At 32.1% G+C, this 14,067-nt stretch overlaps 1 protein-coding gene and 1 long non-coding RNA gene across 4 annotated transcripts; both read right to left on the minus strand.

Moving 5' to 3' along the window:
• Positions 1-2,605: 2,605 nt before the first annotated feature.
• Positions 2,606-3,795, minus strand: LOC145621339 (uncharacterized). Its single transcript, XR_014108392.1, has 2 exons — positions 3,563-3,795; positions 2,606-3,494 (listed from the first exon to the last, which is right to left on the minus strand). It is a non-coding gene; the product is annotated as an uncharacterized LOC145621339 (long non-coding RNA).
• A 6,588-nt stretch (positions 3,796-10,383) lies between these two features.
• Positions 10,384-13,439, minus strand: LOC145621346 (putative calcium-binding protein At1g02270). Of its 3 annotated transcripts, none has more exons than XM_081676093.1 (10): positions 13,066-13,439; positions 12,871-12,966; positions 12,683-12,788; positions 11,856-12,016; positions 11,612-11,685; positions 11,390-11,504; positions 11,187-11,312; positions 11,003-11,104; positions 10,811-10,921; positions 10,384-10,734 (listed from the first exon to the last, which is right to left on the minus strand). In XM_081676093.1, the coding sequence occupies exons 1-10, from the start codon at positions 13,225-13,227 to the stop codon at positions 10,519-10,521; spliced, it is 1,269 nt and encodes a 422-aa protein (XP_081532219.1). In that variant the 5' UTR covers positions 13,228-13,439; the 3' UTR covers positions 10,384-10,518. The 3 variants fall into 3 exon arrangements, with proteins under 3 accessions (XP_081532219.1, XP_081532214.1, XP_081532207.1); XM_081676088.1 differs by having other exon boundaries at positions 10,384-10,722; positions 11,796-12,016; XM_081676081.1 differs by having other exon boundaries at positions 11,796-12,016.
• Between the last annotated feature and the right edge of the window lie 628 nt (positions 13,440-14,067).

Here is a 14,067-nt window from a genome sequence, read left to right on the forward strand (position 1 = left end):
AATTTACCTTTCCAATGTACTTTACTACTCCCTCCGTTTTTTTTAAATGCATCACTTTGATTTTTGCAGTATTCACATACCATGGATGACTTAATTTTTTCACCTCTATAAAATAAATAAATGTTATTATATAATATAACATTTGATTCTTCATAATGTCTACTTTCATAATGTAATTTTGTTATAATTTTTACTAATTAACATTTAAAGATGTTGCATCTCGTCAAATGTACCAGTCAAACTGATGCAAATAAAAAAAAAACACAGAGGGGGTATTTCTTATTTATGTTTATTAATTCCCGTGAAAAATTGCCTATAAGGAACTATTAATAAGGAATAGAGAATATATTTTGAAAAAGGAGCATAGAGATATAAAGTAACGACCTACAAACAGTGCATATTACGGTCGTGACTTTATATCTCTATACTTCGTATTTGGTTTAATGCATAGTTGGAAATATCAACAGTTAACGCAAATTGAAAATTGTGTCATAAGGAATAGAGAATATATTTTGAAAAAGGAGCATAGAGATATAAAGTAACGACCTACAAACAGTGCATATTACGGTCGTGACTCTATATCTCTATACTTCGTATTTGGTTTAATGCATAGTTGGAAATATCAACGGTTAACGCAAATTGAAAATTGTGTCAAAAAATAGTACTACTTCCGTTCCCGAAAGAACGACCCATTTGGCCTAATTAAAAGAATGACCCATTTGCATTAAAACATCACCAATTTGCAACAATATTTGTGCAAAATTAGTTTCCCCATATAAAAATTTAATTTTCCATGTAATTTTATTACTTTCTCTCTCTATTTTTTTACAAACCCCATGTATAAATTTATCTTTTCAATATACTTTTACTTCTTTTTATTTAACTTTCTTAATACCCGCGTAATCAACCCAAATAGGTCGTTTTTTCGGAAACGGAGGGAGTAGTATAAATGAGACAAACTAAAATTAATATAGAGATATAGAATAACGACCTACAACCAGTGCATATTATGGAGTATAGATTAAAGAACGGGGGAAAGAATTTATATTATGCAGTATATATACAGAGTATATATATAAACACTCAAATTTTGCCAATAAGCTAAAAACCTGGTCGATGCTGTATTGATCAATCACTTGGAAACGACGTGTTGCACATTGTTGACAACTAGTCTCGGGCCAAGTGATACTTTGTCAAAAACTTCAATTGTTTGTACTCTCACAAGTGTGCATTCATAGTCTTGAGTAGGGGGTGTTCAAAAATATCCGGTCCGAAATATCCGATTCGAAAATCCGATGATCCGATCCGAAATTCCGGATATCCTATCCGGTTTTTAAGGTTTCGGATATTTCGGATCGGATATCCGAAAAAAAGTTCGGATTTTCGGATCGGATACGGATCAGATTTTGTCCGAAAATTTTAACTACCCGATCCGAAAACCCGACTATCCAATCCGAAAATTCGGATATCTGAAAATTTCGGATCGGATTCGGATCGGATCGAATTGGATATCCGAAATTGAACAACCCTAGTCTTGAGTATTCTAACCACGGATTATAAATGTTGATAAGAGCTTGATATCAAATTTGAAAGTCCATTATCTTCAAACATTGAAAATTGGCACTAATGGTTAGGTTGTTCCTTTTGGCGGAAGTATGAAAAACCAATCACTAAATGACTGTCAGTTGTAGTTGAAGTAGTTTACATATATACATACGTAATTGTAAAAGGAATTTAGGATAAGTCAAAATTGAAAATTTTGATAGAGGGAAATTAAAGATCACACTTGCTTGGGGTGAGAATCGAACCCCAATTACAAGGAAGGAGGGTGTCTGCGACTCTAAGAGCTCCAACCAGACCAACCCTGATTTAAAAAATAAATAAATAAATAAAAAATAAACGAGGAAAAGTTGGCTCGAGGTTCCAAATACTGAATTACATGAATTGGGCCTACTAGACTAACAACATAGTACATATAACGAATGAATTTTATGATAATGGTCCACAAGAGATACTACTAATATTTGGGACGGGCGATGCGTGTTAAAAAAAAAAACGAGTAATAAATAATAAAATTGTACATGTAGTTAATTAGCGAATAATTGGAAAAGTAATTGGCTTATTAAGTGGTCTTGATTGCGGCCGAATAGTGTAATTAGTATGGGTTTAGATAATTGGGCAGCATTAATAAAGCAATGACGCAGAATTAGTTAAACATTAATAAGGGTTCACGTGTAGTGTCCCAATATTGAATAATAAAATTGGTTTTTAGTTTGTATTATGTGCGCTCGTAAATAAATACGACGACTACTCCGTAGTCCGTAGAAGTAGTAGACTAGTAATGCTGCATGTAGACTTTGTTTTGTAGAGAGTAACAGTTTGATGATTTAGATATGGTCCCTGCCCCACCTACGTAACTAAATTAATTTTGAAAAATAATAATAAAAAAAAGGATCAAATTTGACTTTACAAAGCAACGAGTAATGTCACCCTCATTTCATGCAAACTTAGAGACCCTTTATATCATTAAAATTAAATGCCAAGAGTAATTTCCATTTATTATTAGGAGGTTGTATGTGTTGAACGTTGATGTAATTTGGATGAACAAAGAAGCAAAATTGAATACGTAACTTAATCAATAGGATAATAAAAGTGCAATAGTAATAGTAATAATAGTAATTAAAATTAAAAATTAAAATTCCATTTGGTTGCAGAGAAGACGGGGAAATGATTAAGAATGTAATCATGTTCGCGGCGGGCTAATGAGCGAAGCCAGCATAATTCCCGTCTTATGGGCAACCAAACAGGACATTTTAATCATTACATACTAGCTTAACAGAGAGAGCTAATTAACTTACACCTAACTTACTTAATAACACAATTTAATTTAAAGCATGCATATCTCTCATGATTCTAGCTTAATTAGCTACTTAATTAAGGTTTCTAGCTAACTACCACCAACAGCTAGCTGCCGCTTGTTTCTTTTTCCTTATGTATTTATATCTTTATATTTATATTCATATTTTAGAGAGACGAAAGGGAGAGAATTTAAATTCCATACAACTTGGCTCCCTAATAACAATGATTAGTTGTGGCCGCGGTTGCGGATGTTGTTGTTGTTGCTGTTGTTGTCGTCGTTGTTGTTGCGAAGAAAGTCGAGGAGGACGGTGCTCTTGCACTTGGGGCAGCGAGGATCAGCTTCAGACAACATGACATACATAAGACACCTTGGACAACCAACCAAGACCATGGAAGTAGTTTCAGGGCTGCTGGCGTATTTGAGGCTTTCTTCAGATGAGACACATGATCTTGGTGGCGAATCATCTGATGATGATGTTGACATCCTGTGTCGTCTTATATCTACAGCTGCTCCTGCTCCTACTCCTCCTGCTCCCCCACCAGCCACCCTCGCCGGTGGCGGTGACAAATTCAGCTTCAAATCAAGGTCCTGATTGTTGTTACCCCTTCGATTTCTTCTGCTCATTTTTCTCACGCTCCCTGAAATCCCCCTCTTTTTAATTTAGATTTATATTTAAATGAAAGAATATAAACAGAGAGTAACTTACTGAATTAAGAGCACAGCTGCTTGGATATATAGCCGAATTGAAAGAAATGAAGAGAGGAGAAGGAAGAAATAATAAATAAAAATAAAGGAAAAAAAAAGGAAGAGAAGGGGAGAGAGGAGAGGGGTTGGGAATAGTTAGTTCATGTGAAGCTCATTATATAGAGGGGTTGAATATACATACTGTATAAAAGAGAGAGAGAGAGAGAGAGAGATGAAAAATAAAAAAGAAAGGGAGGTGTCTTTAATTCTTAATTAAAGTATGGATAGGAATTAAATTGTAAGAGAGAAGAGAGAGAAATTTATTAAGGAGATGAACATCGAGATATCTATTAAACATTTAAACCCCAACAACATCAACAACAACGATGAGATCAAGGAAAATTAAAACTAACTAACCCCAACATATTTAAATAAATTCATTTAATACAACACTAGCCTTAATTATCATGACGAGTATCAATTTAATGCCTTTCCAATTTTTATTTAATGCCTTTGAGTTGGGAACATATATACATTTTTTTTTAACCAAGTCTTTGCTTATTATTCTAGCTAGCTGGAGAAATTAAACTAACTTTGCCAGTAATTGCATCTTGCTACCACCTTTTTAATTCAAAATTATATAGTCTTACTAACCCCTTTCTTCTGTTTTTCCATTTCATTTTCTATAATTTACCCTCATTCTAATGGCTATTCTATTTAGGTCTCCGGTCTCCACCTTTGTATTTTAAAGGCAAAAATTACATCAATTGGAAATAATTAATCCTACTCATCAAATTTGGTCAATTTACTAGTCAATTAGTCTTTGATTGTTTGCTTAATTTGAATTTTCAAAATCTACAAGTCAAGTTTTAAAACGTATATATAATCGTATTTAAAGTGTAAAATCTATACAATGAGACAAATTTAAAATTTTACAACACTATAAGTATAAATTATTATACTTTTTTTTTTCTTTCTTTCTGTAATGAAACAAACAATTAGGGATTGATGGAGGGAGTACTACTCTACAGTACTTTATTAATTGTAAAGTCAAGTCTTTTCACCCTTCATTTCTTTGCTATTATTAGTGTTCACCGATTCACAATTTGTATTTTATTTTATTATTATTTATCCATTTTGTCATTAGCTTCTAATATATACAAGTAACATTTACAAATCTTAGTACACAATACACATATACTACCTCCTTCCTAAAAATTTGACTCACTATTCATGGGATCAAAATAAAATAACTTTGACTAGTACAATCAAAATAAATTACTCCGTAGCTAGTTTGATCTTATTATATTCCCCTTATGCATGATAAATTAATTAAACATCAACTATTAAAAAATTTATTTATACATAGCCGAAGTTATTAATGATCAAATATGTTCATTGGAGATCGAACAAATACAAAGTGAGTCGAATTTTCAAAAACAGAAGGAATACATTGCAATATCCCCTATAGGCTTAGACGGGTATACATTTTGATCACTCGATTATAAGATGAATGCGGTGATTTATGAGATAATTTAATAGTTTGACAAAGTGACCAAAAATATTTATGTAAGAGGATGATCTCATACAAATTTATTGTCAAACTTAAAAAAAATAAAATAAAAATAAAAAAGTACTTCGTAATAAATAAATAAAAATCAACAGATATGATATGGAAACCAAATGTGATTTTACTAACGCAATTCACAATTAACACAAGATACCTTTTTTGTTATGACTAATTTTTGTACATAATTACCTTGTCGTGGCTCGTTTACAATAGAATCTTAATTTCTCAAGTGATAATGTTGAGTGCAACAAACATGCATGCTGAATTTGAGTTGTTTTCTTAGTGACACACTACTATCGACGGTACCATTTAAACCAAAGTTGATGTCACTAGAGATTATTAAAATTGAACAAATATTTACTTGTACATTTTTTACTTTTATGCTTATCAAAGTAGGAGTAACTCAGTAGTCAACATCTTCAGTGATAGGCAAAATGGTTTGAAATCACATATTGAGGCGGATCAAATATATACAAGCAAAATGAAATAGGTTGCATATGTGATTTTATAAGTCATTAGGCTATGCCCATAAGGTTATTGTTGTAATCAAATGTGGTTATAATAGTAAATTTTTTGCGGGGATTTTTTTTTTTTTTACATAACTTTTCCAAATCATGTTCGATAGCCATGCATTATACTCCCTCACTTCTACTTTATGTATCACGAGTACATATTAAGTTTTGTGTATTACAAAAACTGTTAAGTTTTATATATTTTCATATATAATATAAATTTTGGATAAACGTCATCTCAAAACAAGATATTCTATAAAGTTTGATTTATTTTGAATTAATAAAAAACTTAACTTATTTTAAAAAGACTTATTAATTTTCTTAAAAAAAAAAAGACATATTTTCCTAATCTAATATATCATATCATATCATATCATATCATATCATATATAACTTAACTAATATATAAAGCTAAACTTTTAGCCAGGTCACGAAATAGCGACACTTGGCATTCCAACTTTTCGCCAAGTGTCGCGCCACCTTAGATAAATTTAGATAGACTTCATATGATAAAAAAAACCGTCAAGTGTCGCGCCACCTTGAATAGATTTAATAAGATAAAAAAAATTAGGTAAGAATTCTATTTTCAATCAAATTAGGATATAATTTTAGAATAAGATTATTAGTTTAGAGTTTTTTTTCGATAAAATACCAAATAATAAATTTATAAGTAGGCCACAAGACAACATCATTTAGCGTTTTAATTTTTCGCCAAGTATTGTACCACGTTGGATAAATATAGATTGACTTTGTAGCAAAAAAAGTTAATTTAGAATTCTATTTTCAATCAAATTGAATTATAATAGTATAATTTTATCTTAAAAGTCCATAAACTATCCGGGCACCGCCGGAACACAAAACTAGTAACTAATATATAAAGCTAAACTTTTAGCCAGGTCACGAGGCAGCGATACTTGGCGTTTCAATTTTTGGCCAAGTGTCGTCCCACGTTAGATAAATTTAAATAGACTTCATAAGATAGAATTTTAGGACAAAATTGTCGGTTTAGAGTTTTATTTTCGATAAAATACCAATATTTCAGACGTACAAATTGAATTATAATTTTATTCAAAAAAATTATTGGATTATAATTCTAAAAAATTATCATATAAATTTATTTTTTTATATCATAATATTTTTTGGAACGAATGAAGTAGTTCAAAGCATAAATCATCCATTTATAATATATACTAGTCGGTTAAAATAACATATATACTTCACAATTTAATAGAATTTTATTACTATATGACCTGTTAGGTCTGGTCATGAGTTAACTCGAACTATAAATTTATCTTAAAATTCAATAAACAACCCAGGCATCGCCGGGGTACAAAGCTAGTATATAAAGGGAAGTTTTTTCCGGATTTTTTAGAGAGCCACGTAAGATTTAATTTTTTTCAACGCGTCATGTAGGATTATAATAAATTTTAGTCGTAGTCCATTAAATACGAGAATATTAATTTTTTTTAGAATTAAATAATTTAAATGACACGTAAACAAAATTGGCGAATGAGATTTTCCAGTTTAAATTAATTAAATATAAAATATTATCATTTAATATTAAGAATATATATATATATATATATATATATATATATATATATATATATATATATATATATATATATATATATATATATATATATATATATATATATATATATATATATGGTCAATCTTGTGAATTTTGATTGGTTTGACCATGTTATGGTAAATGAAATCCGTCCCTCGAGAGTAGAGATGGCAATGGATCGGATTCGGATCGGGTGGAGCTTCACCCGCATCCATCCATTACTCTAATCGCTCCATCCACATCCATCCATCATCCGCTTCACCCATCATCCATATCCATCCGTCCATCATCCGCGGATGAAACGGATGGAGCGGATGACTAATGGATGAGTATTAAAGTTGAAAAAAAACTCACATAAACTTTAATATTTGGTTATTTGTACAATAGTTTTATTAATTTTATTAATTAAAAAGGAAACAATAACAATATATTGTTTGAAAAATTAATTTGCAACAAAAAATACATATAATTTTCTTGCACATTTCATATTTTATTATTAAAATTCTTTGATTAAAAAATTAATATATGTTAAACGGGTGGGTGGATTGTTAGCGGGTGAAAAAAGTATCATCCATATCCGATCCGATCCATCATCCGCTTCATCCATCACCCGCTTCTCATCCATTTAATTCGGATTTTCGTCCATTTATTTATTGCGGGTGGAGCGGGTTAGTGGATATCCACTTAATATTGCCATCCCTACTCGAGAGTCCAAAGGGAGGGAAATGGGAAATGTACATAAAATACGGATGTTATGTATATGCAATTAAGTTGAAGTAATATAGATGCAATTAAATTCAACTAACTTTAATAAAGTTAGTATTGAAGAAGGATCTTCTCCGAAAAGGGTTTTAATGATGCACAACAGTAGTAATAAAACTAGCTAACGTCCTTGTATTAATTAAGACTATTAACTGCAGCCGTTGGATCAAACTGACTCACCTCATCACCATCCATTAGATCAGACGTCCACTGACATCATCATCTGCCCATCCAACGGCCCCTATTTTAGTTTTGTAGCTAGTCCATTGATTCTTACAAATACTGTGAACGCTACAATTTATTGCAAATTTTCAGGAAATTAAACCTAAAAATAACTCCATATAATACAGTAAAGTGTTTATAAATCCGAAGGCCCATATCATCCGATGGCTTTATAGTAAATAACCTTTCCTTGGTCCAAGCCCATTTCTCGTCCCTTGCAAAAGCTCCCAATTATAACCGAATTAGACTAAGGTCATGTTCACTTTACCTTAATTTAAGTTCAATTCAGTTCAGATTCAATCAATTCAATTCAATTAAGCTCATAATATCCAACTCTCATAAAATATTCACTTATCCAATTCAATTCTGTTTAGTAAATGTGAATGGGCCCTAAGTTAATACATAATTTATTTCACAAATATTACAACAATGAGAGTGTGAATTGCTCAAGTGGTTAGAGCTTCTCTTCCGATTCTAAGTGATCCTCAAATTAATTTGACAATTCAACCAAAAGCTAAGCAGATAGTTGATCCCATACTATCTCTTAATATTAATTTGAAAGTGGGGGTAGCCTGGATGAAATTTGAACCTGTGACTTTTGTGTCACGTTTTCATACCATGTCAATTTTTGAGGGAAATATGTTTTCTTGAAGATATTTCATCATATTTCAAGTATATATATACTTCCTTTGTTCTTTTATACTTGACCGGTTTCTTTTATCACGCTTGCCAATGCAAAACTTTAACGATCAATAACTTAAATTTTTCATAAGTAAAAAATAATAAAAGTTATATATTATGATACTATTTATTGAGACGAATCCAAAAAGATCATACATGAATATATTTTTCCTTACATATTATTCACAAAAGACGTTCAAAGGAGGGGTGGTGAATAGTGTGAAAGTCAAAGCGGGTCAAGTAATAAAGAACGGAGGAAGTATGTATTATCATATTACTAATTACACCATATGAATAAACTAATGTCACACCAATAATGCTAAGAGCACTCGACAACAATCAAACCCCAATGTATTGCAACATTTTCCTTATTTGCACATTTTTTCTCTCTCTCTCTCTTTTTTTTCATCTTTTTAAAATTTGCGTTTCATGTTCATGTTGCAATATTTGAAGAATGGAGGATGTATAGTCTTGTTTTATTTTGGAGCGGAGGGAAAATTCTTAAATTCCACTAGCTGGTACACCAACAGGCCCTCTTAATACTCAAGTCCTTTGATCATTATTGGAGCTCTTAATTGAAGGGACCATGTAAGTGTTCGATTGCAACAATCAACGTAATCGAATAATTTTACTTACGAGTAGAATATTAAATTGATAGATGATTTATGATCACTTTAATTAGCAGCCTTAGCTTGGTTGAATTTCGATCTTCGAAATGAAATATTAACATGATAAGACTGTCTATGATTCCAGGAAGAACTAACGGTGTCCACGTTTGACTATTGAGGGTGATATCATTAATGTTGTCATTAATGTTAATCTCATTCCCAATTGTGTTCATATGCAAATTATGACTTGTATCAGTGTATGCATAATGATTAGCAACTAGAGTAAGAGTAATTTATTAAACTGGGTGTATCTAATTATAATTACTTGGATAATTTAATTGCCTTGATTGATTGTAAGATCAAATTGCTAAAAGTCATGAGTCTACTAATGGTTGTCTTGGTTATCTACCCAACCTAACATACATTGTACTGATTGAGTACTGCATAGTACATACATCAATATGCATCCAAACATTGTTTCCCAATTTGGTGCTAACAGCAAAAACAGACTATTTGAACAAGGCTACTTTCAAAAATCTTTCTTTCTATAAACTCTCTTTTTGGATTAATTATGTTTAACATAAAACATACTCCATTATCATCCTATAGAAGAAAAATAAAGTATAAATGACCACTCGAAGTATTCCTTCAAGAACACTTTCAAAAAAATAAAAAAAATAAAAAAAGGTCCACAAGATGGCTCAAAAACCTTTCCTCCATTTAGACCCTAGACTTCATTATCTCGTATACACATAGTAGTATAGTACTCAACGTCTATATAATAACAGGAAAAGATTTAGTAGTTTTACTACTCTTAAGCGAATTTGACTTAGTAATGCAATTTCTGTTCAGAATGAATGACTCCAAAACATTACATTACTTATGGTGTTCACTTTATCATCCACTTAAACTTTAATCCAATTTCCGTTCAATTTATATTAGTACTAGTTTTAAAGAAACGAGCAAGAGCATTATGATTCTGGTCTTGAACTACAAACAGTTCATTTGAACTTTAAAAACAAAGAAAGTTCTCGTACAAGACACACCTACATGACTGCAAATTCGACAGTGAGATGTGCATGATCAGAAAGAAAGTAGTTTTCAGGCCAAGTCCCTTCCTCCACTTCTTGAGGGAAAAGTGTGGCCTTATTGACCGTAAATCCAACAGCAGCTGCAGAATCCTTCGCATCTTCTACATCTTCCACACCACTACTCTCATCATGCTGAAGAGCACACAGAGTCCATGCTCTCTGCAGAATGAGCTACCCAATCAACACTACAATCAATTGTAAAACCAAATCTATCAAACAGATTGAATGTTGTTAGGATTAGGCGTACCAAAATGTTTGACACATGAACAATTCCATCTCCATCTTCATCTATGCGCTTCCATATATCCCTGATATCTTCATCATTTAAGCATCCATCAGGGTTCCCACTTATGCCCAACTAGAATCGATCAAGCACGTAAGGCTTCAAGTTGTTTTTGGGTTGTAAGAAATTTTAGCACGACAATAGACCAGAGGCTACCTCAACAAGGGCTTGAGAAAAATCAGAGTATGTTATACAACTGCCCCTTAGTCTCAATGGTAACTGATCAACACCTCCAGTGATAACTTTATGCAGCAGATTCTACAGATTAAACCATTAACAAAAGATCAATTGCCAGCTTGATAGCAAGTAATGCACTTAAAAATACATCACTTTAAACTACCTTTATGTTTCCCAAAATTGCTTCCATGAAACTCTCTTTTAAGGGTTTCTGATATATCTGGGGATTCTGCAGCCAAATAAAGTCCACTCCACATATATTTCCTCTGTGGTTCCGGTGACTAACCCACTGCAAATTATGTATACCCTCAGTACTTCTCTACAAAATAATCAGATATTATAAAGATGTCTGAGGCTGGCACAAACCTTCTGTGAATCATCAGTATCATCTTCATGATGGTGAGCAACATCATAGGTCGAGACAAAACCTTGTGATCGCAAAAACTTATAGACGTGTCCTTTTTTACTTCCATTCCAATCCCTTTAAAATGTACGTGAACACAACGGTCAGCAGTAAGATACAAGATGCAAGATGTCCTTTGAAAAGGTCATCATGACATGCAAAGAACATATGCAATTAGACCATACCCGCACAGGATGACAGGTATATGGAGGGCATATTTTCCCATGTATGATCTGATATATTGCAGAATCTTGTAAACCTTTTTGGAACAAAAGAGATGGAAGCATAATCATATAAACTTTGATATTTAGAATAAAAGCTGAATACTTCGTACTATGAGTTATATAAGGTAAATACAGAAAGCAGCACCTGCTGTAACCGAAGAAAACAGTATCTTGAATTATGAGGAAATATCAAGTGAGTATTTACAATTATTGCTTCCTTCACTATATTTGTGGTGTTCTTCTGCGTATTATCACAACATAGCTCCACGTGCAAAACTTGTGCTACACGATCAGCAATATCATTGAACAACAATTCTCTGTAATTTAACAAGCGGAACTGGCTTTGATGTATTGCTGTTAACAAACCTGCAACAAGCCGTCTATTCAAGCCCAAAACAAATTAAGTAAATACTTACAAATAGAGTAGGACAGTTAAAGCATGAATTCTAAACCATAGTATTTAGTATATTATAATTTGTTTGTGAAAGAGTCAACCTTGCTAAACAACTAATCAGAAACCGTGCATCACTAATTAATGAGGAATTCTGATAGGTTCATACCATTTATCACATAAGAATAGTCAAAACATACACCAGAAATTCCCTGAAGAGCTAGCTGCAACAGCAATTGGCATGTTGTTGGTGGTTTCAGGCAAAAGAATTGGATAGAATGGCCGGAGCTGTTTTAAGAACAAGCTTGAGATTTTAAGCCCAATCACGAGTCTAGGGCTCTCTAGGGGATGTATTTCATTACGGCTATGTTCTCCATCCTCAACTTATTAAGACAAATAAGCTTCAGTAAGATAAATATAAACAGATTAAGTTTGAATAAGCTAAGACATACTTCTTACAAAAAACGTTAAGACATACTGACAAGTTGAAAACATGGGCCAAAATAAGTTGAGAATAGTCGAATAGATAGGGAGAACACACTAACTCTCAACAACTTACAAAAATGTATGTCAAATGATGAGTATCTAATTCTAATGATAAAAAAAAAAAGGTGGAGAAAGAGATAGTAAAACAGTAGTACCATCCCCACGGCTGTTAGTTCGAGCAAGCTTGTAAGTTAGATAACCCTCAGTATGAAGCCTGCTCTCATACATCCCAGCAAGTTCTTCATTATCCACCCAAAATTCCTGAAAAGAAAAAGGATTACTATATATTATCATGCTTAATTTTAATAATTCAAAAATAATCAAATCGACAAAAAAGAGATACCTGCAAACAGATTACAGAGGATTTCAAGAGAAGCAACCTATCCAAAATCCTGCAGTTCCTAGAATACCAAGACTCCCTAAACTGGCTTTCACGTGCCTGAAGCGAGCAAATTAAATAAAATCACATAGCAGTATATTAAGAATAATAAATGCTGATAGTAAAAAGAGGTTGTGAGTTGTGACAAGGAAGACGTACCCCTCCACCAAGGCGCTTGTAAATAGGTGCAAGGATATTGAAGGTTGTACATGAAAATATTGTATTTGTAACCCAACTATCCGAATTCTTATTTCTATTTGGATTGTCATCGTCTACTAATTGTTCATTCAAGCCATTTACGACTACTACAGGCTCACCCATCCCACTACTACCACCACTACCCAATATCAATATTGATCAGATTAATTTAGAATCTATAGGGTCGGAAAGAACAAGTACTACAAGTAGTAAATGGAAAAATAAAAGTGATGGCTTATAAATTAGGAGAGCAGAAGCTCAGAATCAGGCATTAACAGTTTTAACAGCAATTAAGTAAGTGGAAGTAAATTAGTTAAGTGAGGACTGAGGAGACTAGTCTACAAAGATTGACATCAAAGTAAGGGGTCACCGTTCTAAAGTTACTTCTAAAAAGCTAGGCCCCAGGATTCCAGAATTTTAAATTTTTTTATTTATTTTTTTAGATTTTAATTTTAAATTTTAGATTTTTTTAAAATTCTTTTTAGGGTAATGTTATATGTAGTCCTAAGGGCTATATATAAGCATTAAATATACTCTTGAAAATTGTATAAAATTAGGAATTCATGACAAAAACACGTGTAAATCAGTGTTATTAGTTTTAATATTTTGATGATTTCTTAACTTTTTACGATTTTCAAGTGTAAATTTAATGCTTATATGTAGCCCTAAGGGCTATGAATAACATTTTCCTTCTTTTTATTTACAACTTTACATGTTACATAAATCCTACCTTTGTTGATAGTGATTTGCCAACTTTACATGGCTATGTAAAGTTAAGCTTAATTTGGTTCATGTTAACAATATAAAACTGTTAAAACTATGTGTTGATTTCATAAATTGATTTTAGCACACCCTTAATTGATATTGACACACCTTCATGTGAGAATGGAGTGCCAAAATCATTTCCCGTTGATTTCATTACGACCATCTCATTTTCTCTATGTTTACCAATAAATGCAACCC

Source organism: Chenopodium album, chromosome 3 (genome assembly GCF_948465745.1).
Source record: "Chenopodium album chromosome 3, dcCheAlbu1.1, whole genome shotgun sequence".
NCBI lineage: Eukaryota > Viridiplantae > Streptophyta > Magnoliopsida > Caryophyllales > Amaranthaceae > Chenopodium > Chenopodium album.

Coding starts and splice junctions, on each gene's coding strand:
- LOC145621346 (XM_081676081.1), bottom strand. CDS start 13,227: ATGGGTGAGCCTGTAGTAGTCGTAAATGGCTTGAATGAACAATTAGTA. Junction 11,505..11,611: donor ATACCTGTCATCCTGTGCGG/GTATGGTCTAAT, acceptor TACATTTTAAAG/GGATTGGAATGGAAGTAAAA. Junction 11,105..11,186: donor CAATTTTGGGAAACATAAAG/GTAGTTTAAAGT, acceptor TTTAATCTGTAG/AATCTGCTGCATAAAGTTAT.